General features: G+C 39.4%; 1 protein-coding gene across 1 annotated transcript in view; it reads right to left on the bottom strand.

Annotated features, from left to right (window-relative positions):
* RICTOR (RPTOR independent companion of MTOR complex 2) overlaps positions 1-27656 on the bottom strand; it is a 173568-nt gene that overhangs the window by 13139 nt on the left and 132773 nt on the right. The window contains exons 23-34 of the mRNA XM_006276624.4: positions 24352-24516; positions 23709-23785; positions 23522-23600; positions 22087-22196; positions 21880-21967; positions 20545-20637; positions 17884-17990; positions 16407-16636; positions 12649-13666; positions 7145-7322; positions 4856-4940; positions 1685-1918 (exon numbers count right to left, since the gene is read on the bottom strand). Of these exons, the coding sequence (XP_006276686.1) occupies positions 1685-1918; positions 4856-4940; positions 7145-7322; positions 12649-13666; positions 16407-16636; positions 17884-17990; positions 20545-20637; positions 21880-21967; positions 22087-22196; positions 23522-23600; positions 23709-23785; positions 24352-24516 (2464 nt within the window). The remainder of the gene's footprint in view (positions 1-1684; positions 1919-4855; positions 4941-7144; positions 7323-12648; positions 13667-16406; positions 16637-17883; positions 17991-20544; positions 20638-21879; positions 21968-22086; positions 22197-23521; positions 23601-23708; positions 23786-24351; positions 24517-27656) is intronic.

Genomic DNA, 27656 nt, shown 5'->3' with positions numbered 1-27656 from the left:
GTTCGTCTGAAATGGATGTCACCAGATGTGGTGCCTACCTGCTGAGCTGGATGCTATGGCTGTGGTTGAAAACCTCTGCTGTATTCATAAATGTTGTTGATATGGCCACTTTCTAAGGGGCAGAATGGAATTTAGGATGGCCAGAGTTCTCCTTTGCTTTAAAGTGATCAAGCTAGGATATCAAAGCTATTGAAATATGTGGTGGGCAACATCAACAAAACTGGCTGAGGAAACTTCAAAATCTATTTTGAGATGCCTGCATCCTTGGGAAACACCTACTTCAGACAGGAAATGCTTTGCTAAATAAGCCAGTGAGGGCGTTCTTTTTAGGCCCTGGCAACTTATAGGTTGCACAAAAACACACACACTTGAATTTACCCTCATCTAGGATTCTCAGTTCCTCCTTGTTATCTGTTCAAAAAGATGGTGGAACTGGGTGCTGCCAAAAATTTGGCATGTCTGCTTGCCTTTGTGAGCTTCTAGTTGGATCTATATATAAATGTCAAATACGACCATTCTGCTCATGTGTCCCAATTTATTCTGCAGGAAAAAACTTTTCTGCATTTTTCCATGCCTCAGTCAGAATGGGGATTCAGGAAAAGTCCTCTTACTTTTCTTTTCTCCCCCTCACCCTTTTCTTGCTATTCATTTTAGAATTTTTAGCCCCCTTTGCAGCAGTTGCCACATTGCTGTGGCCACGGTGGAGCCTCCTGCAGTAATTCTAATCTAGATTATAGTACTCCAGAGAAAAGGAGAGAAATAGATTGCTTCTTGCTATCAGAAAATAACTATTAAATGCAAAGCTACAAAAGAGAAGGTGAGGTGTGAAGTGAAGTGAACTGCTGCTAGACAGAAAAGGATGCCAGCAGTTGGGGCAGTGTTGCAATACTAAATGGCACTTAGAAAATGCAAAAACAGGAGGGGAACAGCCTGAATGTACCAGGACTGTGGGAGATGCGAAGATGCAGAAAACCAAGTTACACACATTTAGGAGATGTAAAACTGGAGTGATGCTTCAGTTCTCTACCAGTAGAATTCCACTTAACTAGCCAAATAATTCATGCAAAATTCTTGATGGAACAGGAAACAAAACTAGGTAGATCATTATGTGGTAACGTGGTGAGGATCCCTGTAAACAGAAATAAGTTCTTCTCTATGCATGCTACCTAAAACATGCACAAGCCAACTCTGCAGAAGCAGGCTTAAGTAGGAAGGCACATAAACTGCCTATCATCCATTTCACTTCAAAATCAAATCACCTCTCAAGCAACTGCATCTTTTCTCCAACATTCTGCTTCTACCAATAATTATTTTTGCATGAGAAAATTATATTTTTTAGCTGGTCTAAAAGCCGTTTGTGGTTGCCAATCTATGTGGTTAGGCTTAAATTTGGTTACAAATTTTAGATTTTAAATTGGTGTATTTCAGTAAGCTTTTAAAAGCTTTAAAAACAGAATGTATGCACACAGTAGGACTAACACTAATAGAAACAACAGAAAGTAAGGAAATCAGCATAAAATATGACTGACAGCAAAAGAAAATCTGTATCAACTGCTATGTTAAAACAGCACAGTCAATAAAAGGAAAGCACAGATGCATAACTGTTATAGACAAAAACAAAAACAACAAAAACCAATAATATTTCATTCAATAATACTATACTTCCTACTAAAAGCCCACTAACCTGTATGAGTATATGAAGAGTTCACTCTGTTATTAGACTGGTATCCCAGTATCTGGACACAGACACAATAAAGGCAGTTCTCATCTGTGTGCTCTTGTAGCCCAGTGTCTTCTGTATTTTCTAAAAACTGAGAGGCATCCGAACGGCTTGTATTCATTATTTCTGTGAGGCTGATCTGTTGTCGAAGCATTTGAAAAGGGCTTTTGACAACATCAGTAGTACCAGAAGGAAGTCCTGTAGATATGCAATTAGATGTCAGAAAGTCAGAATACTAATACAGGCTATGTTAATATACCTTGAATTAAATGGATTCTTTTAAGATTAGGTGAAAAACATAGAAAATATAGTTTTCATTCTGAAGAGGTTTTAGCTTTAATATCTGTGAGTTGCACAGAATGAAAAGTAGCATTTTTGTAAATCCTATCGAATCACATTTCTCAAAACAGCAAAACAAACATTTGTAAATTTCATCTGCACATCACATACTGCAAAAAAAATACACCGCAAACACTAGTTCACAAATAATAATGAAAAAAGTGTCCACATTCATTTTTATTTTCAATGCAAATGAGAAAGTTTTGTTATAAGCTAACTACTCAAAAACAGAAACAGGCATTTTAACAGGGATTAACCAACGCAGCAGCCCATGATACTAGCAGCCCAAATCTGATGTTCAGGGATCCTGGTTTTCTCTGTTTAAAAATCAAAATTTTCTGATTTAACACCCCCCACCAAATTCATGTTTTCCATGATAAAAATGAAACACCACTATATATATAGGTGTCAATTGAACACAATATTTTATTAATATACTTACAATTTTAAAGCAATTTGGAAGCCTACCAATGCTTCAATTGTTATAATAAAAAAAATTTAAATACTAGAAGTGCACTGATGCATCAGCCCATACTGTATTGGAACCAAATTAAAAGGAAAATTGACATTGTCCACAATCAGCTTTTTTGACTGATAGGGCGGATAATGGCACCAATAAATGCCATGTGCACGTGTGTAGCTCCAGCATGCACGCAGCCAGGAATGCATCCCAGCAGCTTGGAGAGCAGTGTTTGGCTGGTAAGTCTGTGGTGGGAAGGAGCATGGGGGAAGGAAAGGGCGTGGGGAGGGCAGATTGAGGCCCCCACGGTGAGGGAGGGAGTGGGGCTGGAGCAGGGGTAGACGCTGCCCAGCCAGGGCAGGACAGGACGGAGGAGGCAGCTCATCTGAGGGTGCAAGGGGGAGGGGTGGCCCCCGCCGCTATGCACACCCCTGGGGGAGTTACGGGGGGAATTTGCCCCCTTGACTTGTGTGCAGGGCGAGGGCAGACAGCCGCTGCACCAAGCTCTTCCTGGCGGCTGTGCTCAGGCTGGGTAGGGCAGGTGGCACTGGAAGGGGGGCTAAAACCACTGGCATAGACCCCTTCCCAGTACAGCTGCTGGGAAGATCCTGGCGTAGCCCACGAGTGTGCAGCGGTAGCCTGCCTTTGCCCTGTGCACATATCTGGGGGGGGGGGGGGGGGGGCACATGCCCACCATGCCTCCCCCAGGGGTGCACGCAGAGGCAGGAGCTGCCCCCCCCACAGGAGCTGCTGTCTCCATCCAGTGTCGTTCCCTACCCCCCTCTGGCTGGGCAGCACCTGCCCCAACCCCACTCCCTGCCTTACTGTAGGGACTTCCATCTGTCCCCACCACACCCCTTCCCACCCCGTGCCTCTTACGTCCGCAGACTTACTGGCCGGGCACTGCTCTCCAAACTGCCGGGCTGCATATTGGCCATCGGATCAGTATCGGCCAATATGGCTGGTCAATAATTGGCCCAAACATTTTTTTGGTGCATCCTTACTAAATACATACATATTTTGGTGTTCGATTTTTCTATCATAGAAAAATCAGAGCTCTCCCAGCCCTTCACTTACCAGGATGATAGTCCAGCTGCAGCTGTTCCCCCCACTGCTTTGTGCTGCTGCACAGCTGCTCTCCACCATATGGCCTGGTTGCTGCATGCATGTGCGTGCAAGCTCATGCACGTGGACCCCCCTGTGTCTTGCTCCCCCCCCCTCAACCTCCAAGCATCTCCTTGCAGGCTGGAACTCTGACAGCCTGCAAGGGGAAACCTGTGGTTTCCCAAGTTTTTCTCCTTTAAAGGAGAAAACCAGCATTTTTCCATACAAAATGGAAAACCCAGACCCCTGCTGATGACCCTTTCAGCCTTAAAGTCCTATTTAACCTATTCTTTCATTCATAGGCAAAACGGCCATTTCCTCATTAAAAAATGTGGCAACTATATACAAATTATAAAAAAGTTGAGAAAACCCACTTTATATATTTGGCTTTAATACTAACAAGAAATGCTTGTTTCAACATGCAATGTCTCTCTGAAAAATTGTTATAATTGTTTTAAAAAGAGTAACACAGTAATACAAACAATCAGGCAGCACTCTAACTAACCACATTCATTTTTTCTCTTGTTTAATTGCCAGTAACAGCATTTATTTCTTCAGTTGCTGTCCTAAAAATACAGCCCTTACAGCATTTCCTGAAGATGATCATATTCTGGTTGTTTTGGACTAATATAGTATATTGTAAAGGTAACTGGATAGGACAGAACATCTGCAGTCCTCCTTCATATCAAGGCTCCAGTGCTTCTGGTGATGCACTGGCCCTATCTGATAGGAAGAAAGAGATTTCCCACTGAAAAGGGAAGATTTCATAGACTGACACTTCGAAAGACAAGTATCAAGAGGGAATTGTTGAATGGCCTGTAGCAAAACACGAAGGATACCAAACAGGGAAACACAACTGAGAATCTATTATTCATTGTTTGCAGACTGATTAATTGGTAGAAAATTACTTGTAATCAAAGGAAAGCTCTTTTAATAGTTAGCTGCTTTCTCTAACCTGCCAACACCCTCTCCAGCTTATTTGTGTACCAGTTAATTTTCCTTCACCAGTGACCTCACTCAAACTTCCTTGCTGGCAAATCAAATACATGACTTCTAAGCAAGAACAGGATCAACTTGCGTTTAAGATCAAATACGAGGTTGCTGTGTTATTACCCTGAAAACTTATATACACAGTTCTCCAAACTGACCAGCTAGGACCACCAACTGTGCCACAAACATACAAGTAGCAATTTTAACTCTAAAATGAAAAGATACTGATGAGAAAATACTACCGCCTGCTTCCGGTGAAAAGACTCTAGCTCCACGATCATCAAACGGAGGCATGGTTTTCTTTTGGAAATAAGGAGTTTCTTTCACCTGAAATTATTTAAATGAAATTATGCAGAGATGTTTCAAGGAAGTTAATAAATAAGATGCACACACAAAAAATGGATTTTATTAGAATAGCTGCAACCCAAAGCTAACAAAACTGATCATAATTAGTTATATTTTTTATAAATGACACCGCTAATGGTCAAGTGCACACAATGATCTGAAAGTCAGTGAACTTACTACACCAGGAAATATTAATTGTATGGTGCTAAACAGACAAAAAATGCCTTGAAGTACTTAAATTCAGGGGCGACGCCAGTCTCCTCCCGATGGGGAGGTTGGGCCAGGCCAGGCCAGGTCGCTTGGGGGGGGGGGGGTGTAGAGGCTACAAACACTGAAAATTTGCCTTAGCCTCCATGTGGCTCTCCCTCCCAGCACTGCCACTCGCCTCGCGCAGCTGAGCCCGCTCCACCCTTGCCTGCTCTGAGCCCAGCCCCAGGACAGGGAAGAGGCTGGTGCTGCCCCTGCTGGGAGTGCCACACCTTTGTGGGCTCACTTGTGCAGGGCAGGCAGGCCCAAGCCCCTCTTCCCCATGCCGCCCCTGCTTAAATTGTAAATAAAAGTAAAATAAATGGTGGGTGATAATAAAAGGAATTAAGATCATGAGGATTACAGCAAGAAAAAACAAAAAACTTGTCAGAAACATTTTATGCAGTTATACCTTGTCAGTTCCCTTTGCTTTTGTCTTTATTGTGCAATGGTTTTAGTTTGTCATTATTGTTATTTAACAGGTCTGATGGACCAAACATTGTTAGAATAATAGATATTAGAGCAAGATCCATATAGCAAAGTCAGTCAATGAATCATGAGTAGGGAGTTGAAGGAGGAATGAAGCTACCTGTCTCTGAGGCTCATAAGTGATGCTCTATGCACCACTAGGAATAGGTAGGAGAATTGGAGAATGCAGGCTCGGAAACAAAGAAAGAATTAATCACAAACACTATCTAGAGCCTTAGAGGAAAAATAAGGGGAGTCAGAATTTGATGCAGAGAATTTAGAAATAAGTTAAAGTGTAAAGATTACAGATACAAACAACTGATTTAGATGCCAAATACTGGACAGAAGAGTAATGAGTCAGATAATACAGTTTCTGTTACGACGATGCCATTTTAAATATCCATGATTCATTACTTATATTAGAACTTAGAAGCCTCACTTGGGATTAGGGCCCCACCATGCAACTCCTAGGGGAAACAAAGAAGATTGGGTAGGGGTAGGGTTCTTTATGTTCATTTTGAGCTGGCAACTTGACATGCATGTATACTTTGTATAGATTTCAGGGGGAGGGAAGCAAGTTGGAATGTATAGAGGTGGGTTTGGAAATCATCCAGTAGTAATGTGACAGGAAGCTGTAGGAGAATAAACACACCCAGGAAGCAGGTGCAGTCAAAGAATGGGGCCTGATGACTTCTCTTTGGTGAATAAGGAAAATTCTTTAGACAGCATTTCCTGAGGAAGGCCTAGAAACAGTCACTGCTAAGAGGAGGAACTGATAGGCTATCAGTAGAGCTAGCATAAGGACCTGAAAGTAGCTCTTGATCTATTACTGGCCAATGAAAGAATTCCTGTGGAGCACAGGGAAAACAGATAGCAGAGGACCTATAAAGAAACAGAGGACAGAAAACTGAGGCAACAGAAACAGGCAATAGACACGATAGTGGAATAGGAGAAGGAAGATGCTGCAATAGTTATTTCATGAAGGAAGTAAATTGAAGTGAGAGAAGGATTTTGGAGAATGAGAAGATGCGGGAAATGAGAAAATGCCCATAAGATTATGCCAATTTTAGTATAAAATACCACTGCCAGCTGCAAGTTCTATCGCTCTGGAGCACAAAATAACAGCACATATATAGGAGTTATACCAACTTAAGACACAGGCTTTCTAGTTTGAATTTACTATTCTTTGCTTAAGGAAGGTTCATTTAAATGAAGGAGCACCCTTCTAAAATGCTTATCACAGCTTGTCTAAAAAAACAAATAAAGTATACTGCCTCAGAAATTAAGACTATTAAAAATTTTAGTATCCTATTTGGTGCATCTCCAAACTGTAGATCTCCAAATTGATTTGGATAAGAATAAAAAAAGGCTACTAGAATACTGAATCTGATGGTGAAGTTTTGCCATTACACAATCTGAAGATACATCTTCATTTTTATTCTAACCCACGTAAATAACTGCCATGTACATACCTGAAATATTTCATTGATATCCACTGGGAGAGCAAGCCCAATGTAATCATCAGAGCTACCATATGTAGCATTAGATACCATGGAGCGAACAGAAGAGGAACGCTGCAGTGTGTTTTGGTTAATAGGACTCAATAAATCTTCTTTATCTAGTGAAGCATAACTTAAAGCTTTCATGAACCTATAAGACAGAAGGGGAAAAAGACAAAACTGACAGTTATGCATTTCTGCATTTTACAAACAAGAAGAGCTGATAGTGCTGTATATTAAGGTTGTCCAACACTTCCCATTTCAGGACCCTGTTTTTATTTTATAACCTTGCCACATTTTAACCATTTGAGATTGCAGTTCTTCATCCCAAATATCTGCCACAGGCTGATCAGGTATCAGGTTGATCCCCGATTAGAACACTTCAGGCAAAACAGTTCAGCTGTTTCTGAGAATGAGGCAAAGGAGAAACACATTTTCATGACATTAAATTTTAAAAAAATCTTCAGTTCCCCAATGTGTTTGAAAAGGGATTTGATAACTGGCAGAAGGGAATCTTGTATACGAAGGCTAAGTTTTAGCCTATGTGAAAATGCACTCCAAATTTGGCTAAGTTAAAAGTCTGAAAAATTACAGTTCACACATTCTTGGTAGAAACATCTGAGATGTTAGTACCTAAATCTGCAAATATTTCCATCCATGCTGGGCTTGCTTAGACCTGAGATTGAGCAAGACTCTCCTTTGCTTTTGCAGTGGCTGCTATGGACTATGTCAGGTCTAGGTGCAGCCACTAGGACTCAAGAGCAGAGAAACTACTTCTCTTGGGATCAAAGTGACCTACTTACTAGGCTAGGCCCAAGGCAGAATAGAAGAACACTGCCCAATCTGAATGCAAAAGCAACTAGAATGGTTCTTCACTTCTTTTTATGTGGCTCCTTGGGACAAGGAGCCTTGAAGACAGAGGGGAAAATTCAGATAAAGGGTTGGAGAGGAGGGGAGAAAATGGGACTGTCTGGGTGAGGGACTAGAAATAAGAATCATTAGAGTGGGAGCAGAGAAAAGAAACAAAGCAGATGTCAGCGTGCAGAGGAAGAATTGGCATAGACTGGACAAAGAGTGGGAGAAAGGTCTAGGAGGATAGGGGAGCACAATGAGACAGAATGAGAAGTCCTGGGGATGGATGTGGGGACAAGAGAGATCGGATTGAGACGCAATCGATTCAGACAGAAAGGAAACAAAACTAAATGGAAACCTTGGGTTTTGGCCTCCCACAGTTTTATGTCCCTTTAGTGTTGGTCCAAAAGAAGACAACAATCTGCACTACTATCAGTTACTGCACTACCTCCAATGGCAAAGTGGCAGAATGGATCACACTGTTCCTAATATTCTGATCCATGCAAGTACCAATATACCATAAAATGGAACTCCTCCTTCCTCAAACCCTGGAAACTACACAGTATAGGCTAAAGGAAAATTAAGGTTATAAAGTTAAGCTACAGAAAAGTCAGGAAATGCCAAAATTATGGTTTCCTCTGCTCCACTGCTTCAGTCCTTTTGTGCTTATGTATTCAGATACAGTCTGAGATTAAAAGGAATTGTTCATGTTTGCTGATGTATTACTCCACATAATACTGCTTAAATGAAAAACCTGAATACAGAATTGGAAAGACACACAATAGTATTTATTTTCTAAAATCTTCATACCAACAAGTAGTGAAGAATCCAGAATTAAAATTCATCCTATGCACTTACTCTTCAACAACTACTTCTGCAATGACTGAACAGGGACTAAACAGTTATAATATTTTAAGAGACTATTTGCCATTATTACCCCCATTTACAACAGTAGAATTCAGAACTAATATTGATTTCTATTTAGAAGCATTTTTTTCAAGGTACATCTGATAGATATAATGACAGCGTAGGTAAACAATGATGAGATTTTCATAAAAACCACTCTGTAGCAAGAGGTATGGGCTGTGATGATAATCTGGAAAGATGGTAAGTAATCAGAATGTTAATTAAAATTTTGGACATCTGAGCAGATTTCGAGTTAAATTTTATGAATATATGACTGTACTCAATCATAAAAAACATGATTAATAAAACTGTGACAAATTTAATTTCCTAAATTCATGTTTGGGCAATTAAATAAATCAGCCTGATTTTCTTTAAGTAAAAAGCAGCCAGAAGTTTTCATGTAAGTTAATGGAAGCTGCTGGGTCATCAAAAGGTCTGAATTTATGACCAGAAAAAGAATCACAGAAGATCAATGTGAAGAACGACAGTCTTTTCACAGCAGTTAGATTTTTATGCTATTTTGGTTTCTAGCCTTATAGAAAAATTGGACTTGAATAACTCAGTGTGGCAGAATATTAAATTATCTTCAATTTTATTACTGAAGTACAACAGAGGAGAGTAATTTAACTGTAAGTGATATCACAGTATAATTATATGGAATATATTTGTTCTGAAACAGGGTGAAAGAGGCAGGCAGCTAAACCATAATGTTCTCAATTAATTATCCCAGTACAGTAATTAAGAATACCCTCTACAATCTTTATTTTCACATTTGTTAGGAAAGGGTGGATCAAACTCATCTATATAATAATATAATGTAATTTGACATAGTTCACACAAATGAATCTACCATTATGTTATAAAATGCTTTCATACAGAAAACCCACAAAAGGAGTGGAAGAACATGCAAGATTACACACACATCCCCTTTCATACATGTAACATGTATTTTACATGTACATATTTTCTATTCTAATATTCCTTCCGATCTACACACACACACACACACACACACACACACAGGCTGTGCAAAATGTTGCCAGCTGTTTCATTTAGAAACAAAAAGAAGGGCTTCAAAACAGCCTTGAAACAAAATGAGGGCAGTCGATACATTTAGAAAGTTTCAAAACGTTTCGAATTTCAAAGTTCAAGCTGGGCTTGCCTGCAGGAAAACAGAAGGTAAGCAGAGGGAGGAGGAAGAGGGGGGAAGGACCACTCTCATATTGACTGTGTGTAGCTGGCCACTGACTGATCCTTCTCTGAAGTCCCTTCCAATTGCAGTGCTCTGGGGGAGTGATGGAAAACACACACACAGTCGCATATTATGAGTTCTGCTTGTCAACAGCCGGAGGTGCAGTTTCCCAGAAACCCCTGCACCTATCTCCTTGAAACCTGGCAGGCTTCATGGCCTCAGAAGGGGCTACTATCTCTGCACGTTTCATCCGGATCAGGTAAGAAATGACAAAGTTATAGGCAGTTTCGTGCTTCCCCATTATAGCCTATGAATGAAATGTTGAAACAGCATAGAAACAGCTTCGACAAAACGAAATGGAACAGTGCTTTCGAAACTAAATGAAACACTGTCCTGTCGAAACAGAAGGGTGCTGTTTTGCACAGCCCTTGTATGTGTGTGCATGTGTGTATGTACACACACACACAATCTAACGCAGATACTTGCATCAGAGTTCCCTTTTGTTGCATATATAAAATAAGCCATTTGAGCCATACTTTTTAGAATGTTGTATGCACAAAGTATGAAGTGTGCTCCATATATAAGCAAACAAATACATATGCTTTTTTCTACTTGCATATAGTGTTGACATCCATATACAGAATTGAATCTGTACCTTTGACTATCACTCATCCTTCCTCCTTCCCATTAATCTTTCTACAAAAACTATTCTAATATTTCAAAGCTGTCTAAGAAGCCCATAAAAGTCTTTCTTTTTCTCCCCAGGTTACACTGCATGTACTACATGCTGAAAAAATGCGTGTGGTTGTCAGAGTGGTGTTGAAGTGACAGTACCAAACAGATCCCGAGACTATCCCTAGGTATGCTCCAAAAAGCAAATGCACATGGTTTCTTCTGCATGTGATGAATGATATCAGGATCACCGAGGAGATAATTCTAGACATATCCCAAATCCCCTTTTTCCATTGGTGCTTGGCTGTAAACCTTAGTACGTGGTAACGTACTGGATCCTCAAATTGTGACTTCATGTTTGTTAGTATAGCTACTTTATACCATTTTTAGAAGTTGTGATATTGGACAATCCACTTGGCCCCTGACAAACAAGTTTACTGTTGCTGGCAAAAATATGAACTCTGACTTCCACATAACCTATGATTTCAATTAAAAAAAAAATCCTAGTTTTTGTTATGAAACTGACGCTGAATGTGAACAACAGTTAAAACCATACCATTGTATTGAGTCATTAGGAAGACATCTCTCATACCTGTTTTGGGTAATCAGACGGGCCCCTCTGTTGCCTCACAAACAGTGGTACTTACACTTAGTGTCACTGTGAAGTGCAAGGGTACTATTAACCCCATTTACATATGAAAAAATGAATGCACTGAGAAACTAAAGGTTACACAGGAAACCTACAGCAGACCAGACCTAAGTTTCCTGTGATAAAAGTGAATTCCACTCTTTGTGTGGCAAACAGAATGAGAATAAAGGAACATGACTGATTTTTCCTGGCTCCTACTCAGAATACTGAAACTATCAAGAGTATATCACTTTCACGCTTTTTGGGAAAGCAATGAGCAATGAGGCAAGCAGTTTTCATGGTGAACTCAAAAAGGACAGCAAAAGCAGCAAAATGTCCCACTGGTGTGCAGCATCTACAGGACTCTAAAGAACAAGCACACCTCTCACCTTTCCTTCACATCAGCTAGGATACTTAGAGAGGGACAAATCAAGAGAAAATAAATCTCTTCCCCCTTTCAATTAGACATCTGCTAGCTAAGATTGACATGAAAGAAAAAGCATAAAAAAGTATGAAGAAATGAAAGTTAGGGTGTGCTAGGATTTTATTTTTTTTTTGCAGTTGGCATTTTGGCTTCATAACTAGCAAAACTGTCAATGTCACTTGCCAGGTATCTCATGTGTCATCTAATCAGTGTATGAAAAGACCTAACATTTTCAGTGATAAAGGAGAAGCCATGGACAGCATCTAGAAATGACCCCTGTGCATGAAATCTTAGGCCCACTGAAGTCAATGGCAAAATCCCATTGATGATGGCACCAGGATTTCACACAACGTTTCTCCTCTCACTGGCTTTACACATTTAGGCTGGACAAAAGTAGTACTCCCAATACATGTTCTAAAATCTCAGTAGGACATACAGATAGAAACGAACAGAGAACACTTGGTCTGTTCTCACTAGATATTGCTAGACACAAAGTTCAGACTAATCAGCACAATTTCAATTGTGGTAATATGAAAGTAATAAAAAAGCTAAAACAGAAAACATGCATACAAGAAGAGATCCTGCGACTGTTCTAGCCATCAGAACAGAACTTAGGATGGCTAATGTGGGCTCCTGTAATGAGAATTAGGAAATTAACATTTTTGATTGAGGTATTATTTGTAACAGCTGTACTGTTTTCAAGGAAAACTGGGATCCCTAGGCACTAATCATCACCTGCCTTTATTGGAAATCTATACTTTGCTATTAAATTCATGAAGGAATAAGCTATTGAGGCTTCTTACCTGCTTGGGGTTAGCCGTGAATCCAAGCTGCCAGACTTCATGGTAATAGTGTCAGTGAATAGCACATCCTTTGCTGGAGATGCTAGGGCTTCTGAATGGGACAGCGAGGGGTGCATCCTCTGTTGCTGTAAGCGTTTCAGTGTGGCATAGCCAAAGGCATCTCGAGAACTTGTGTAGCTAAAGTTATAGTCAGCAAGACTTTTTATTGTAGCAAGGGAAGGAGCTTTAAGGGACTGAGCTCTTCGAGGAAGGGTGTGAGAAAATCCTGGTGGTACCAGGGATACAGAGTTTGATTTTGAAAGAGGCAGGTGGTTAGACTGTGGTGTTGAACAGTGACTTGTTTTAACTGTTTTTGTACTTACCACAGTACTCAAACTTCCATAGTCAGTGTCTACGTTTGTAGTGTCCACACCCACAGTCTCCCTGGAAGGACTTGAGCTCATTGAGCTTATGCCACTTGTTGTGGTATCTGTATTAAAGCTTAAGCTACGACTCTTGAAGTGTGTTTGCGTTGAACCATCTCCTATTAGTCTCTCTCTGCTTGTGTTTTCCCTGTGATTTTCATTTCCAAGACCTTTTGGAAGCTTCAGATCATTTTCTCCAATACTTGGGGTACTACCTGCATCTTCCATGTGCTTGCTCCCAACAAAAGAAGTTTCTAAGCGTACAGTTTGGATTTTAGGAACTCTGAAAACATCCCCAGAAGTGAAGTCCATGCTACTAGAAGGTTCTGTTACTGTACGATTTCTTCTCAAGCCTGATTTACCGTCAGATGATGCCAGTTTGCACACTTTGGGATCACTGCTACTTCTGTGTTTTTTATTAGGCAGGGTAAGTGAATTTAAGATGCGGTTCTTCACAAACTTGCTCGATGCAAAAAAGGGAAAAGGACTACGATTGTTATCCTTTAAAGGTCCAGGTTTGTCATAAAAAGTTTGTTCTGCATCCTCTGTAATGTCTAGAAAAAATGTGCTAGTGGAAGTACTGCCAAACCGGTCATCCTCCATGATGAACATACCTGAAATTCAAGAAGGATTATCACTGCTGAAGGCTAATATTTCTAAAAAAAAAAAGCAGAAATTGCAAAAAAAACCTGAAAAATTACTGAAAATTCCCCTACCTGAACCATGCAATTCATAATTCTAAAATAAATACATAGACGCACACATGTAGCATTATGTATACGATGTAATTTTAAAATTAACATCTGTTGTTTCGGAAAACAATTTCCTTCCCTCTGAGTCTTATGTTTGTTACATGGAAAAGTTGGCAATTTAACTCTGATGTGGTAAATGCTAATATATATAACCATGAAAACAACTTGAAACTGCATTTTTCTTTGTCACCTGTATTAACAAAATTTCCCCCAGACAGCTTTAATTTTACCTTTACAATTAATTTACTTTCTTACATGGTAAGCATGATCTTTCCAAATGACAGTGCCTAGACTGCTTGCACAAGTGAGTCTTATGTATACTGTACATTATATAGCCACCTGCCTTAAAAATGGTGGCCTTTAGTCTTCGCAGAACAAAACAAAACCTGCACTAGCAATGATTTAAAGACATTTTCTCTACAGGGAGACACTACACACTGCATTTAATTTTTACATTCACCCAACCTATGTTCACCTTGTGTGTTCCTAGTAATTATATAATTAGAAAATAATACCTATCATAATCTTAGTAATTTTCTTTGTCTCTGGTGGATTTCTGACTTTCAGAAATTTAAGGATCAAAAGACATCTGTGGGTATATATTAATCCCTATCTCTAAACGGTACTGTAAATTGTCACAATATGCCAGTCAATACAAATAAGGAGTTTCTGCCTTTTATTACTAAGAATGAGTTAATAATTATGTTGTCATTTTGTGCTAGTAAAATTATCTCTGTGTTGTTGTACATTGGGAGAGACACTGGAAGAGTATGAGGCAAGGGACTGGGAGTAGGAGGGTAAAGGAAGGAAGAAATGGAAAGAGATTCTTTTTTTTATATATCTAGAAGCAAATGGGGAGGGGGTTGGGAAGCAAAGTTTAAGCAGGAGGGTTTTCTCTCACAGGCGACAGAGATGAGGAGTAGGTGGGGTGGAGTTTTACAGTTATAGGGTTTTACAGTTACAGTTTATTATTGAAAGCCATTTTGAGCTTTCCTGGGTAGAGGAATATAGATCTAAATATTATCATCATCACTACTATTAACAATATTCACATCACCAATAATACACACAATACTATTATTATGTATCCTATGAATATATTTATATAACATGCAATTATTTCTCATTTACAAATTTATAAATGGCCCACTATATTTTCTAAAATGTTCTTTTTCCTATCAATATGCAATTCCTCCCCCCTTCTCCTCTCCCAAAAAAGGTAGATAACAATTATAGGAAAGATTGGTCATGAACAAACATTTATTTCTAGTGAGAGAAAACAGAAAAACTTCCACTGCTATAAATGTTCCTGGAGAGAAAGCATACAGGCTTTCACACCCTGTACCACCCCTTCTCCCCTGCTCTTTGTGCCGTCTGAAGACCAGGGTGATCACTGTCTAGGAGAGGAATGGGGAGCAGTGGTTGCTTTATTCCTCCAGTTTGGGGTGGGATGGAGTGAAGCAGTGGGAAAGGCTTTCCATGCTTCCCCAGACGGCAGACCACCCAACTAGGTAGTGGGAGCAGCAAGGGGAAGTGAGAGGGGCCAGGAACTGGGCTTTGGGATAGTCTCTCTGAGCTCAGTTTTTGGCCACACCACTGCTGCTCTGCCACCACCTGACAGTCCCTGGTTTGGTGAAGAGGTGGGAAGCAGCAGTGCCTGCTCTGCAACACTGCCCTCCTGGACTAATTTAATAAGGGAGGGAAGTAGCAGGGCAAAAGCCACAGCCTGTTCCCCAAACCAGGTAATCCCTGGTCTGCAGAAGAGGTGGGGAACACTGCCCAACTGCTCTGTTCCCCTCCTCTACCTCCCCTCCCATACCAGACAGGGAGGGGCGCATACAAGTGTTCATTCTCGTGAGAATTTGTCTCACAAGGAAGATCTTCCAGATTGACACCTGGAAGCTCCTTCTCCCATAGTGGGGCACGCTGTCTCCAGGAGAAACCGAATGAACATTTGTATACTTGTAGTTCTTCTACTAGGGAAGTGGCGATTCTCCCAGTAGAAATGTAATGCATGTATGAGTCCATTGTCAGCACAAGTACTCAATTTAGGAAGATAAGTCTGCACTGCAGCTGCTTTAGTTACTTCTGAAAAACATCAACTTTTTGTGCTTACAGTGACAATGGTTACATTTTTTACTATGCTTTCCTTTAACATTTAGTACTTTTGGGCTCAACTGAAATGTATCATTTGTGGTGTATGTTTCATGAAATTCTGTTTCTGGGCTCAACTGAAATACATCATTCAAAACCTAGTTTGCCAGTTCCTTGGCTTTTTAGGAATCTTGTAACATGTTGAAGATTTCATTGTTTTAAAGACGCAGTTGTACTACTGTACTAAGTACTAATCTCAGACTGACCTCCAATTAACAGTGCTACAATTGATGATGCATTCTTTAGGGCTATTGAATGATATGCAAATATAGGACATATGTCTTGATTTAAATCCCCACAAAACCTCACAAACCTGAACTGTAGTACATCTATACAATTTCAATCAAGTGCATATGTGTAGAAATACATAAAAAGCATTTTCTAAACATTCTTTGCAAGCATGTAAAGAGGTGTTTACCACAACACAGTGAATAATAGTTATACTTACTTGAGGGTGCAGATTCACTTTCACTGTTATGCCTAGAACTGGTGGACTCAGAGTTCAAGCTAAGAGTGCTGGGTATAGAAGAGAGTTCATTGCAGAGCTGCTCCATGTCATCAGGGACTACTGGCCAAGGTTGTCTACGACTGTGTCTCACTGCATCCCAGTTGTGATGCTTTAAAATGTCACAACCTTGTTTAGTTTTAGCTAGAAGGCCAAGCACGTAGAGACAGGTTCTGCATTTAACAAAAATAAACAGCAGCATCCAGATTAATCAAACTTATTTATGAGGAATCAAAGTTTCAAAATAATCCAGTAGACATCAGATCATAGCTCTTCTACAAAAAAAACTAGCAATAAAAACTAACCTGAAATAAGCATAATCTTGAGTAATGGGAAACAACAATTAGAATGAAGTGCCAGAAGGATAACTATAAAAACTTTACTACTGCAATATTAACATAGGATTTTTTAAAAAAGTAAGCAGAAAAAGACCAATATTAAAATTCTTACAGACATGTTAGGGCAGTTTTTACATCCTGTAAGTTTTCTGGTTCATAACTAAACAAAAAGAAGCCAAGTGTCTAACAAGTAACATAATATTATAACCTGTAAAGTAGCATTATTAGTAGCTAGTATTTTTCAGACATTGCATATTAGGAGCCTGACTTTCAAGTGCTCATAACTTTGTAAGAATAGAACACTTCAGTCTGAAGAACTGCATGTCAGGAGTCAGCAACCTTCTGTCAGCTCAGGCTGGAGTTTCTGAATGGGCTGTTGCTGTGAGCTGCAAGTCTCTGCCCTGACTTCTCCACATGGCCAGCTGCCACATACCCGACCCCTCTGCAACAAAGATAAGCTCAGATGCCTCAAAGCAGCAGGTTCTACTGCAGAAGGTGAGGACAGCACAGCGCAGCTCTGTGGCACCAGTCCCATGCCTGATCAGACCCCTTTGCGGTTGCCACCCCCTGTTCTATCTTGAATACCCACCTCAGTTCAATTTCAGGTTTCAAGTGAAACTGCAAAGCTACATACAATAAAAGCTGTAAAGGAAGAATCATGTTATTGAGACTATATTCTGCATTCTCTGGAGCAGGGCCTCAAAATTAGACAGGCTGGGCTGATATTATTTATACTTTCTGCTGAAAATTCATCCAAATTAAGCCAAATCATAAGACATCTAAAAATGCCAAAGAGTAAAAATTCATAGTAGTAGTAGTAATTTAAGAACTAAATATTTTAAACTATCTGTTCAGAAAACCAAAAATAGATTACACCCAATACAATTTTCCTTTACCAATACAATTTTCCATGACAGTGCAAATAAACTAGTAAACTTTTAAAAATAATTCTGAAAAATCCCCCAAACTTTATCAGTGATAATGTTTACTAAATGAGATCCAGTGTAAGCGGCAGAAGAAGAAATCTGGACTAGGACTCTCAGAAAAGAACAGATTTTACTTTTAAAAGTAAATATACATACCCCCTAATGGACAGAACCTCACAATGCTGTGCAAGTGCCATTATATCAGGAATCACATTCTCCTCTTGAAGCAAATTAAGACCCCAATTTGATGATCCAATATTGCCCTGGAATGAAATTATTTGCCATCAAATATAGTAGCTGCTTATGTCTCCCGTGGCAGGGCTAATAAAACCCCTAATACATTATAAGGTGAAAAGTTCTTTGGCTACGTTTTTATTATAACCTTATTAAGATTTATAAAAGTTTTAGCCAGTCCCCCCAGGATTTCTTATATGTGACTACTAACAGATGCTTTATAACCCTACTTAACACACATGGCTAAGGCCCATTAAATTAGTAATCATCTTAGCCTTGTTCTCAAAAGTGAACTGGATTCACTTCTGAAAGTGTTATGGTGAAGGTATCTTATACCAATGAGTGACAGAAATACTCATCACTTCCCATCTCATCAGGGTTAGCTGCTCTCTCATACTCAGTTTTACAACTCCTACATTTGGCTCTAAAACAATCCTAATGCAACTATTCCACATTCTCTTTCAAACTGGCTTATCTCCCTAAAATGTATCTACTTCTTCCCTTAGTGGACAGCTCTGACAAGAACTTAGAAAGCAAACCTTAGGGAAAGAGGGAAAACAAATTTGAGTCAAGTGACAAAGCTAAACTCCCAAATCACCAGACTTCTTTTACCTGCTCCTACAGGGCAACTAGATTCTGGTAAAAGTTAAAACCGAGTAACAATGTTCGCATAGCCAGATTTTTTTTTTCTTTTTAAAGGGAAACCATTGTGGGTGTGTGTAGACAAAACAGGGGCCCTAAATTGAAGCGGTGAGTTTTTAAACCCTGCCTCTCTGGCAGTGGGGAGGAGAGGGTGAGCTGCCAGCAGGCAGAGTGGTCCCTGGGCTGTGGCATGGGCTGGGGGCGGGGGGAGGGGGGGCACGCACTTCCCTCCACAGCAGTGGTGGCCCCCCCCAGGCACCCACCTGCAGGCACCTGGTTCAGGCAGTCCCGGGGGGCACTGCAGCTGCAGAGGGAAGCACCAGGCCCCCACGCACAGCTCAGGCAGGCAGGAACGCTGGGGGGGGGGGTTGGGGGGGGAGAGTAGGGGAAGATCAGGTTCACAACCTCTCTTGGGTGGAGCCTGCTTTCCCCAGCTGCTACCAGGCTGCCTGCAGGGCTTCCTGCAGAGCCGCAGAGCTGCACAGAGCCCAGTGCTTTGGCTCCACGGTTGTAGGGGCAGCAAACTAAAACTCCTTGGAGAAGTTTTAGTTTGCTGTGCTCCAAGTCACTTAAGGCACATTATGCTGCCGAATTTCCTACTGCAGCTGGAATTAATGTGCAATACACCACCAAGGCGTACAAACACCGACACCATTAAAGTGGTGCAAAAGCATTTAGCCTGCTTTAAAGTGTCATGCGCACGTCCCCCTCATTTTGTCTACACATGGCCTGTGATACTGTAGCAGAAAGCCCCCTTTTCCTCTAATGTAGCAGAAAGCCCCCTTTTCCTCTTGCCTGCATTTGCTCTCCCCTCTTTGGATATGTTTCTCTTTTTCTACCTTTTCTTCCTTCCTCTCTCTCTCACTTTAAGATAAGGAATTGTATTTTAAAATTTGTATGTGTGCATTTTGTATCTCCCCTTGTAGTTTGGTATTTTTATCTATTTGTGTGCCATGGCATTTGTAACTAATATTTTATACTCCTCACCTTTCAACTTTCAACTGAATGTTATACATTGTAACAATGTTAACAAGGGCAGGAATCAAACTGTCATTCTCTGTATCAGGCTGGCCTCTGAAAGAGCCAGTGAATCAGTGATTGAATGTGTAACATAGTAGCAGGCAGCAATTATCACCTAGAAGCTGCAGATTGACCACTCCCAGAGCCCTATTCTAAATTCATCAACGGACTCCCAAACCTGCACGTACATGCGGACAACCCCTGGGGCTGACAGATGCTGTCCAGTAGCCACCAAGGGGGGGGGGGGGGGGGGAGTCCCACGAGGGTCAATGACCCCTGGATTGGGCAACCCAGAAAACTGGGGAGTCACCAAAGTCTGCCAGGGACAGATAAAAGGCAGTGAACAGTGACCCTCAGTGGTGCCCTCTTGATCTCCAACTCAACCAGACCTGTCCAGCCAGAAGGACCAGCCAGCGACCCCCTTCTGGAAGATAACACCACACTGAAAGAAGCCTCAACGACAGACTCCAGCGCTTGTAGGATAGGTATACCTGACTCTGTAGCCTGCTACTGTGTGTGTGTGTGTGTGTGTGTGTGTGTGTGTGTGTGTGTGTGTGGACCAGCCCCAAGGTTTATGATTACAGTGTTTCAATCCACCTAATAAACTAGAATTTTAAGGATCCCGAGTTGGACATTTGTAGCCAACAATACCAAGGCTATAGCAAGAATATCCCCTGATGAACACCCATCCTTGTTGTCATGCTTTTCTTCTACAGTAATTATTATTTTGTAAAAAAGGACCAATAACAAATTAAAGGAAGAAGGAAACAAAGAAAGGAAAGCAGATACACATATGCAATGCTCAGTATTTTACCAGAAAGACCACCATAGATACAAGAAGGGTTAGTTTTGGAAACCATGAAGACTTAACCTTTTACATGACAAAATTCTTATATACAGATAGATATCCTTGTTACTAACCAAAGCCCAAAGGGCTGCTTTCAGCTGCTTAATTCCTTCCCACTTATCCAACATGGGTGAACGAACGGTGTAACTTAGGTCTGGGACAACACTCTAGAGGAGAACAAAAAAAACCCCGAATTCAGTTCAAAGTGAATGAATTCTGAATAAATATCAAATGATACCAATAAGTGAATAAATATCAAGTCGCCCTAGTTTCTTTAATGCATATTATATACCAATTCAAAATCGTATGTTCTTAAATAAAATATTGTAGACAATTCCAGAACATTAACCTGAGCTGACACTGATAATGAAATAATAAGAAGGTACCCTTTTTCTGATACCCTAAATAGAAGAAAATGATTATTTCAGTGTATAAGGCATGTTTTGGACCGTCTTATTTTTACATCATGAGAAAACTATACTTTTGAAGTTTTACAACAGAAGAGGCGAAGGCTTTCTTTATATACTCTTTTCTTTTTCTCTAAACTAACCAATTTACTAAATGCAAGAGATTAATAGTAGGACTCACTTGATTTTGGAATGGCATCTCCACAGACAAGTTCTAGCTATTTATACTTCTAAAATTTAACACACATCATCCTGCCATTTGAGCTTCAGACCTCTTCTGTATAAAGACTGTGAACTACATCATATTCTATGTGATGGTTCTGATGATATGAATAGTTACTAATTACCTGAGTTGAAGTATCAAATATACTTATTACTGAATTAATTGTTTAATTCAGGTCCTAAAAGATGAGGTTACATATAATAGAGAAATAGTCAATTCAATTCATTATAACAATTCCTTTGGGTAAGTCAATACATGTCAATATTATTTGAACAAAAACAGATAGACTTTATTTTCTTTTTATTTTCAAGAACAGAACCTAAAATATACAAAAGTTTATTTTATCAAAGAGGTTCTGTTCACAATACATGCATAAGGTAAAAGCATAGTGGTAGTAAACACTGTGGACCTCATTCATGTAATATATCTGAAAGCAATTTTTAACTAATTTGTTTGGCCTTTATTTATCCTCATTAGCTCTTCGTATTCATGATCAGCTTTAAGAAACAGATTAGAAGGCACATCTTTCTTTGCATGACAGGAGGTAAAGATTGCTTTTGCAAGATACTGCTTCTTCTGCATATGTCTGATTTGAGAATTTCACAATTTTATGAATTTGGAGAGGGTGATTATTCAAATCAAAACCAAAATTAACCAGTACAATTTTCCCAAAACAGTCACAGTATTACAGTATAACTTAATGGTTACAGTATTGTATAAATATAGCACAATTTAAAAGAAATAGCAGTTGTTAAAGCATCTATATTAAGTATCCTTACCTGAACTTCCAACAAATGGCAGCCTGTTTTGTGATGCACCAGTTGGCCATAAAGGTGAACTGGCAGGTAGACATGTGGCCGCTGTAATCTAGTAAAAAGAGAAACAGTCTGTTTGCATAATGATTATGGTGTCCTTAAAATCCATCACAACACACTATGTGTATGTATTTATGAGGATATATTAATACTCTTTGGAAGATACTTTACCTTTGGTTGCTCCGACGAACATAATTATCACCATCAATAGGTTTACGGTAAGTGGTAAGTGCTTCATTAAGTTGCTCTTCAATCAATTCAACATATTTTAAATTGTACTCCTTTAAAGGAAAATAGGACAGTCTCTTACAAAGCTGAACCCATTACACTGAAAATCGTTCACAGAATGCTAGTGCAATTTAAGGCTTCAAAATTAAGGTTGGTTTATACATTAGGTGGGGATTCAAATTTTTAAAACAAATTTACATTGCATCTTCCCCACATTAAATAACTTCAGGAATTAAACAAATTTTCTTAAATTTTACAAGTGAATCTGTTATCAGTTTAGAACATAAAATTATAAATACATGCTTGAAGTAAATTAGCACCTTACTTCAAATCAAAATGTGATACCTCCCAACACCAAATACTTGCTCCAAACTTTCTATACAGCTTAAACCGAGATTTTGCATGCAAGTTTTATTTTAACAATTCTGCAACAATTCAAAATTTTGAACAAATTTGGACTAATTGGAAAACTGACTACTGTTTTTCCTGGATGAAAATTTCTTACCTAGGAGGATGAGAATTACGAGCTACCATAGAGAACTCCATGAACTTCCTCTATCAGAATTACTGTGATGATTGTCACCACCCACTGTTCTAAGGAGATGCCTAAAAACATGCATTCCCATTTAAAGCATAGGGTAATTAATATGATCTTTGCCAGGACTCACCTGAGCTTCAGTTCCACTGAGAACTACAAGATGAGAGTGGTCTTGAAAGGCAACATTTCTTTTAATATTTTTCTAGAGATTTTATGCATCATCCTCTGTTTATAATTTAGGAAGCCAACCATTTTCTTAAAGAACTCTGTTGTACAACTGTGCACATTTAGGGAAGTGGAGATACTTGCAAAATGGTTTAATTAATGTAATTAAACCCCTCAAAAACATGCTTTGACTAAATCAAAGAACAACTTGCACAAAAGGACTCTCACAGACCCAGGGCAATATACTTCCAGCCTAAAACTTTCCCTGTGCAAAATGGAGTTTATTGTCTACCTAGGAGGATTTTTTAAATCTTTGATTTTTCCTCAGCCTGAAGAAGGGTGTGCGCGCCCAAAAGCTTACAAAGACATTTTTTTGCTATTTTTTAGTTACGCTAATAAAAGGTATCACCTCTGAACCAAGAGTTTTGGGTTTCTCTTTTGACTAAATCATGACAGCATGGACAAAGGAGCCAGAAGTCTCAACAGAAGATAATATCTCAATAAGAGTACAGATATGGTCTTAATTATTGAAACAGAATGTCTATCCATTAATACTATACAAGTATGAATGTCCAATATTTTTCATAGTTCTTGATGGCTTTTAAAACTCTATTCACACACACCCGTCTTCAAAAGCAGATTCCATATGTCCACAGTTAGCCTTCTTTGAATTACCTTTTGCCATTTCTCCATTTGTTTTGTTACATAGCCTCTTTCATTTAGATAGGAAAACCCCTTTGGAATGGACAGAAATCTGTAAAGTAACATCAGACACTGAATACTCCAGCTAAATCAAACCATATACATTTAACATCAACATAATAGTTTTTTTCTGAAGTGAAAAGATGCATTTAATATTCACCTTAAAAGGAGAAGTAAACCCTTGTCTCCAAGATGGGAGAGAGCTGGTTTCATTTGGATAAGGGCATGAAGATTGGCCTAAAAGCAGAAAAATTTATACCAGGTCAGAATATAAAATGAAGATAGACAATTATTCAGGTATAAAGGCTCATAAGGAAGGTCTGAACACTAACAAGGAAGACTAAATAGTGATAACTACCCACCAGCCACATGAGATAGCAAATATTTAACAGATACAAAAACAAGATCATAAAAACATCCTCTAGGGCAGGAGTGTCAAACTGGCTTTGTGACCTGGGCTGGATGCAGGTGGGAGTGCCCTCCTGCCATATCCACCTGGGCCCAAGGGCCCTGGATTCTTTAGTAAATTGTACACCCTGAACTTCCAGTGGTCCACCAGTAGTTTAGTGGGCCAGACAGAGCAGCTCTAAGGCCATGTGTCTGATGCCCCTGGTCTAGGATTCATTACTATAGTCCACTAATGTTCCTTACACAAACACCTGCAGCATGGAAATCAAGACATTTTGCAAAGCAAAACTGTTCAAAAAGGATTATTTGATTGATTTTAGATACTTTTAAAAATGAAATAAAATCTGTGTTCCTAAAAAGTTGTGAAGCTATAGTTGTGGGTAAATGATACTTACCTTATCTTCACATGCCTCATCTAGGATATCAAGTGCTTCAGAAGAAATGGTTTTATTTTTATCATGCAGCTGGGTCACCAGTAATTCAATCCCCCAATTACTGAAGAACTCTACGTTGGCTCTTAACAATACTCGTAAATGTTTTGTTGCATACAATCTGCAGCTCTGCAGTGGGGGAGAAAAAGGTCTGCTTTAAAGAAAAGAAGAACGGCCAGCAGTATTTTCTATTTAGAAGCAATGCAACTTGCATCATGAAATAGAACAAGTGCAATTTACATATTATGTATGCACTCAAATTCCAGCCTAACTTTTACACATTTTATCTTACAAAAAGTGGAATAAAACTATTCTGCAGGCATAAGTAATCTGATATCGCAAACCTTAGCTTTGTCATTTGTAATCCACTGCCATGTAGAAATGCACTGTTCATGAAGTACATAAAAAACTGTCAGCATATTAGAAATCTACCTTGTAGTACTAGCCAGCAATATGTAACACATCATCTGGATTCTGCTTAAGGTAATGGTTTGAAAAATGCACTTTTCTGAGGTGAACAAGAAGCTGGTCCTAATATCTAAGGGGAAATTTATTTGATCAAGTTCTGCATATTTTATTTTCTTAAGGATCTTGCCTTTATAGATCACTTTTAAAAATACAAGAGTTTGTAGTCCTGGCTTCCAAATGAGACAGCTGCAATATTGATATTTTTACTTCTAACTAAAAGTACTAGAGTGAAACAAACAAGACTCTCTTTGGTTCCACTACTGCAATTCAGAACCCAGAACAGCAGGAAAAAAACTGACAAATATGAAAGTAATTTCATTTTAATACTACTAAATAAATACACAAGCTAAAGACAGATTACTTATCTATAAATGGAGGGTACTTCAGCATAGACTCTGAATAGTCACACTCAGAGGATTCTTTGTCTGTTGCAGCTTGACAACTAATATATACCAGAGTGGTCTCCTTTCTTTTCTCTCTCTTCCTTCCTACTTCTGTAGGCAAAGTTATTAAAGAGGAAGTGGTACTCTTGCTGCCTGAACTCCCTTCCCTGCAACCCCAGGCCCTTACAGGTAATTAGGATATGTAGGGGGTGTGAATCTGCAGAGTCTGCCTTAATCAACTCTGATTACACATAAGTAACAACTCATTTTGTCAAGCATCCACAACACATTCACACTCATGGAAAAGGTGGATAAATAACAACACACTTAATGAAGAGAGTGGCAAGTAGTGTCTGAGTATCTGATTTAGATGTTAGATCTAGAGAACAGTATTTGGTAGAAGTATGAACAGAACTCTATGCAACTGCTCTACATACTGAAACTAGTAGAATGAGTCAATCGAAACCCAACTTTTCTTTCTTTCCCTCTTTTTAAGGACTTATCTACATCCAGAGGATTCTTCTGCTGGCAGCTAGCAACAGTCATAGGGAAGCTGTCAAGAGTCTCTTCCCACACAGCTTCTGGAAGATCCACTTTATCAACTGTGTGCAGGGTGCGAAATGTACCCTTGAAAGTGGTTAGAGTGACTATTACCGCCAGTAAAGAGCATGAGCTTATCTGTTTGTACCGTCTGCCAGCAGGTGGCAGAAGCAGTCTTTTGCTCTGCGACATGGTATTTTCTGTGCTGAAAAAAAAGACGTTGCTGCTGCAGGGCAGCTTCAAGTGTGCATGCACACTCCATTTTGCTGGCAAAAGTCTATTAGCAAAATCACAGAATGTAGACCAGATCTAAGAAGCCTGACAGATGGTGGTCTATAGTGTTTAGTCCTGTTCAAGTAATATGCTAAAATGGTCTTTTAGCATCTATCATGTGCAATTTGATTTTTCTACACCCACATGATTTCTGATGTAGGGGAAAGAACATGATTCACCACCTCATAAACATGAAATCTTGAAACCACCTTATGTAAAAACTCTTGAACAAAGTTGTAATACCATTCTGCCTTCATGAAATGGCATATCAGACATATCAAAACATACCGGGAGCAAACACCAGTTACTGTGGTGTGCCAATATAGCCCACAGGTGAACCTCATTAATGACAACATGAGAAAGATGACAAGATCAGAAAGATTAAGGTTTGAGCCAAAACAGACAGAACCGGAATCATTACTACTTGTCCACAATAATCATCTCTTTTGTGAATGGATTACTTCTTCGAATTCGAAGTAAAAAATATTTTGGTTTAAGATGACTACTACTTCAAAACTGAAAATCCTATTACATAAATAATGCTGGGAAGACCCTGGCCCGTTTATCAGAAATGCAAGTCCACTATGGATCCTCTATTGCTTCCCATCCGCAAACATAACTCTGACATGTCATATTGTGCTTGGAAGCAAATAGGTCTATGTTGATACTATGGAGATATAATTCAGCACTTATGTCTTCAGAGTCTGCTTACATATCGGACACCTCTGCTAAACTGACTTCTCAGGATGTTGCTCAATAGATGATATTTTGTTTTGTGTGCAGCAATCCTGAAAAGCCACTATCTGCTCATATAACTGAAACGAACGAGCATCTCTCCTTGTTCAGACTGTGCATAGAAGTTGCCATTTTCCATAACAACCAGAACAAACCTATAATTAATGAGGCAAAAGGACTTTATAGGTTGATAGTTCTCAATTCCAGAAAGCTGATATGCATGCCCTTCTCTGAAGGTGTCCACTACTCTTGTACTGGCATTCAAAAGAGCTTCTATAACCTATGCTGGATGCAGTGATAACACAGGAGGATTGCAGGGTACTCCCTTCATGATGCTGAGATACTGAGCAAACCATCTCAGTATCGTCACCTGAGGCAGCACCAATCTTTAAAGCATGCTGTCTCTACTAAGTTTCTAAATGTCACTAGCTAGTATTATAAAGTCCTTATTTGTAGGCAAACATAAAATAGTATATACATAGTCAAGGCTTTGAAACCTATTAATTTAGAAGAAAATCTACTTTAGCAATTAATGAAGAAGGATACAAATGGCAATTTTTACAGCTCGCTCTCTCTTCTGGCACAGCTGACTTGCCTAAACATACATCCAAAGGAGTTCTTATTGAGAGGTTGTTTTCTGTACTTATTAAAGAGACTTCATACAAATTATTCCAAGATCTAGATTAGTAGTGAGGGAACACATCTGCATTACAACTATTTTCTAAGGACACCTTGATTAATCATTCTAAATAAGGGTAAACAATGATCCTTTCTCTTGATATGTGCGGCCATCCATTATTAATAGACAATTAAGAACAAACTCCCAGTGTAGTAGAAAGTCCACCTTTTATTGGAAATGGTTCTTTCTAC

This window comes from Alligator mississippiensis, chromosome 3 (assembly GCF_030867095.1).
Source record: "Alligator mississippiensis isolate rAllMis1 chromosome 3, rAllMis1, whole genome shotgun sequence".
NCBI classification, from domain to species: Eukaryota; Metazoa; Chordata; order Crocodylia; family Alligatoridae; genus Alligator; species Alligator mississippiensis.
This window is presented reverse-complemented; position numbering and strand designations above follow the sequence as displayed.